This window comes from Chrysochloris asiatica, unplaced genomic scaffold, assembly GCF_000296735.1.
Source record: "Chrysochloris asiatica unplaced genomic scaffold, ChrAsi1.0 scaffold00011, whole genome shotgun sequence".
Classification (NCBI taxonomy): domain Eukaryota; kingdom Metazoa; phylum Chordata; class Mammalia; order Afrosoricida; family Chrysochloridae; genus Chrysochloris; species Chrysochloris asiatica.
The window spans coordinates 24,327,729-24,332,364 of NW_006408529.1; the positions used below are offsets into that span (position 1 = coordinate 24,327,729).

Consider the following 4,636-nt stretch of genomic DNA (forward strand, 5'->3'; position numbering starts at 1 on the left):
ACACTTTTAATATTCTCCTCCACGACCATAACTCAAAAGCATCAATTCTTCTACAGTTGCTTATTCACTGCCCAGCTTTCCCATGCATATGAGGTTATTGAAAATACCATGGGTCAGGTGCACCTTAGTCCTTAGAAAGATGCTTACCTGTATTTTATTGACTATGCAAAGGCTTTCAATTGTGTGGATCATGGCAAGCTATGGATAACATTGAGAAGTATAAGTATTCCTGAACACTTAATTGTGCTCATGAGGAATCCGTACATGGACCAAGAGGCAGTTGTTTGAACAGAACATGGGAACACTGAATGATTTAAATTAAGAAATGTGTGTGACACAGTTATATTCTTTCACCATACTTATTCAACCTGTATGCTGAGCAAATAATCTGAGAAGCTGGGTTATATGAAGGAAAACGTGGCATCAGGACTGGAGGAAGACTCATTAACAACCTGCGATATGCAGATGATACAACATTGCTTGCTGAAAGTGAAGAGGACTTAAAATATTTACTGATGAAGATCAAAGAACACAGCTTTTGATATGGATTGCATCTCAATGATAAGAAAACAAAAATCCTAACCACTGGGCCAATAAACAACATTATCAACAGTGAAAAGATTGAAGCTGTCAAGGACTTCATTTTTCTTAGATCAACTATCAACACTCATGGAAGCAGCAGTCAAGAAATCAAATGACATATTGCATTAGGCAAATCTGCTGTACAAGATCTTTTTAAAGTGTTAAGAGCAAAGATGTCAGCTTAAGGACTAAGGTGCGTCTGACCCAAGCCATGGTATTTTCAATAACCTCTTATGCAAGGGAAAGTTGGGCAGTGAATAAGGAAGATTGTAGAAGAATTGATGCTTTTGAGTTATGGTGCTGGGGAAGAATATTGAAAGTGCCATGGGCTGTCAAAAGAACCAACAGATCTGTGTTGGAAGAAGTACGGCCAGAATGCTCCTTGGAGGCCAAGATGGCCAAATTTCACTTCTCATACTTTGGACATATTGTCAGGAGGGAGCAGTCACTGGAGAAGTATATCATGTTTGGTAAGGTGGAGGATCATAGAAAAAGAGGAAGACCCCCAGCGAGATGGATTGGCCAAGTGGCAGCATCAATGGGCTGAAGCGTGGCAACAATTGTGAGATTGGCCCAGGAATGGGCAGTGATTTATTCTGTTTTGTGTAGGGTTGCTATGAGTCAGTATCGACTCGATGGCACCTAACAACAACAAATGATGCTGACTAGGTTCCAGCAGAGCTTCTAGATTAAGGCATATTAGGAAGAAAAGCCTGGTGATCTAATTCAGAAAATCAGCCCATGAAAACCCTATGAGTTGCAATAGTACAATCTATAACTGATCATGTTAATAGCACAGAACTTGGAGTATTTGGTTGCATTGTGCATAAGTTCATCATGAGTCAGAGCTGATGGCAGCTAACCATAACATTCCTGTCATACAGATGAGTAATTCAGATAGGTTAAATTGCTGTGTGATGTTAGGGAAGTGATTTAACCTATCTGATCTACTGATCTGTATTATGGGAATATTATGGTTAGCTGTCATCAGTGCAGACTCATAATAAAAGGTATAACATTTGCTTGAAGATTATGTGGATATTTTCTGTACTTTAATCTCCTTAATTTTTATAACTTGAAAACTCACCACTGTGACAGAACACAGAAGCTGTGCTGAGGATGACCATAATTTTTCACTGAGACTGATCACTTCAAGAACAGTTTTAAAAATCATCTCAAACAAGATAGAGTTAATTTTCCTCCACAGCTTTAAGCTTTAAATTTGTAATTTTGTATTCAATATTCTTCCCCAACACCACAGTTCTAAAGGAACAACAATAAAAAACAAAACAAAACTCAGTATTAGAAGAAAAAACAACCAGAATGTACTATAGACGTGAGATTGGTGACATTTCTCATTTGGACACATCTTCAGGAACAGTTAATGGCTAAAAACGGACACCATGTTTAATAGGGGGCCAATGAGAACAAAGGAAGCCCTCAATGCTATGAATAGACATAATCACAGCAACAATGAACTGAAACACTCAGAATCATTAAGATATCCAGGACTAGGCAATGTTCTGTTCTGTTATACGCAGGGTCACTATATTTTAAACTGACTTGATGGTAACTAACAAGAGCAACAACATAATTTTGTATGTATTGTGGCCTATGCTTTAAGACATTAAGAAAATGCTTATCATGTTCTATTGATTGTAACTTCTTTTGAAAATCAAAGCAAACTTTCCATCTGCAAAATGAGTTACTTATGATAGACATATCACATCACCATGTGTTAGGGTATGTAAAAAGATTTCTTCTCAAATTCTTCACAGCTCTATGAAGTAAGAATTAATATTTTCATTTTGGAGATCAGGAGGATTTCAGTAATTTGCCTACATTCACACAACTAGTAAATAACTTAGCCAAAATACGGAGCCATGTTTGTCTGTTTACAAATTCTGTGTCCTTTCTACCACAAAATAAGGTTATGTATGTAACATATAAGAATCACACAAAGAACCAGAGTCTTGCCTTTATTTTTGAAATAACTCCTCCATATTTCTGGTCAGGTTCAATTCTATTTAAAGTAACACTGAGTGCCATCAGCTTGTGTGGGGTTGTTGTTGTTGTTGTTACGTGTCATGGAATCGGTTCCGACTCATAGCGACCCTGTACAGGGTTTCTGAGGCCGTAAATCTTTATGGGAGCAGAAAGCCTCATCTTTCTCCAGCGGAACAGCTGGTTGTTTCGAACTGCTGACCCTGAGGTTCGCAGCCCAATTCGTAACCACGAAATCCAGGAGAATTCCCTAAGGCATTCGCAGATTCAGGATAAGCTGGAACTGCATTAGAGCTTCTGGAGCTACTTGAATCTGAACCAAACCAATTTCATGAAAACAACAACACAAAAACCCAAGCTGATAAATTAATGATTTTTTGTTGTTCTTGCAGTTCTTTCTGTGGGGAAGATGGAGAAGCTATTCAGTTTCATCCTTGTCACCACTATTTTGGTAATGGGCCAGGAAAGCTGGGTAAGCTTATTGCAAAAACAATTATTATGTCTGTAATAGCTGCTTTGATCTGAATTTTCTTTAGTTTTTCAGAAAGTCCATAGTAACGTGTCACTAAAAAAAATTTAACTGAAGGGATAAACAAAAATGGTTTGATATATATAGGAGGGACCAGTCGCTGGAGAAGGATATCATGTTTGGTAAGGTGGAGGGTCAGAGAAAAAGAGGAAGACCCCCAGTGAGATGGATTGGCCAAATGGCAGCATTGATGGACTCAAGCATGGCAACAGTAGTGAGGTTGGCCCAGGATCGGGCAGTGTTTTGCTCTGCTGTGCATAAGGTCACCATGGGTCGGTACCGATTCAATGGCACCTAACAACATCAAACAACAAACATCTTTCTGTGACACAAATGGGTCACCATGCGTCTAATAGATGGTAACTAGTAGTGACTTTCTTGGTCTTGAGTACTCAAGACCGTTTATTGCAGCTTCTTGTTCTCAATAACTCCTCCCAAGAGACCCCACCTCTGTAATTCTCTTTCCCAACCCACTTACTTAATTTGCTTTTCATTAGAGAACTTTGCTCAGTCAGATGCCACACTGGATAGGAGATGATAAACTCTTTCATATGTCTTATTTTTTGGTTATTTGCTTTTAAAAATAATGTCTTAACTGGAATATTTCTGGTTCTGCTCATCCTTTTTGTAAATAGCTAAGGGAAAACCACAACAAATAAACAAGAAGCTCAAGTGACTCTCAAGTAGAACAGGTAAATGGGTACAATTCTTGAGATATTGTTGCTGTTATTGTTAGGTGCTGTTGAATTGATTTTAGACTCTTTGCAACCCTATGGGGAGTCCTGGTGTGGCACTATGGGTTAATGCGCTAGACTGCAAGGTTAGTTTGAACTGCAAGGCTGGCAGTTCAAGCTCACCAACAGCTCCTTAGAAACCCTATACAGGGTTGCTATATGACAGAACCTCCCCATATGGTTCCCAAGGCTGTAGACTTTATGGGAGCAAATTGTCTTTTCTCCCTCAGAGAAACCCTGGTGGGTTTGTATGACCAACCTTTAGAGTAGAAACTGAGTGCTTAATCATTGTACCATGAGGACTTCCTCATGGCCATATAAGAGTCTGAATTAACATGCTTTATTAAAAAACCAGCAGCCCTTATAGTTGCTTACTCAGTTACAAACATTCAATTATATTTTTAACACATAGCTATACCAAAAGATTAGTAAAAATCTCATTTGTTTTAGGAATTGACATATTTCTAATGTAACTAACATCTCTAAGGCACTTTAGCATTCAGAAAATACTTAGGTAGTATCATGGAGAGGTTCAGAGCATAAACCTTGAACTGGACTCCAGATGCCTGCTGGGTACTCTTGACCAAATTCTCTCATCAGGATTTAACCCATTCCTTCCTCATGGAATTTTTATGAGGATCGAATGAAACAATGATTAGAAAACTCTTAGAATAACCATTCTGATTATATTGTTTTTATTTCTTTAGTTCTGGAGATTTAGCATGAGTCATAATCTCTTGTTTTTTATTAGCAAATAGTATTGTTGTTATGTGCCGTGGAGTCAGTT

General features: G+C 38.2%; 1 protein-coding gene across 1 annotated transcript in view; it reads left to right on the forward strand.

Annotated features, from left to right (window-relative positions):
- The first annotated feature begins 2,995 nt into the window (after positions 1-2,995).
- The window catches only part of FGL1 (fibrinogen-like 1), a 46,468-nt gene continuing 44,827 nt past the window's right edge, over positions 2,996-4,636 (forward strand). The window contains exon 1 of the mRNA XM_006834516.1: positions 2,996-3,058. Within this exon, the coding sequence (XP_006834579.1) occupies positions 2,996-3,058 (63 nt within the window). The remainder of the gene's footprint in view (positions 3,059-4,636) is intronic.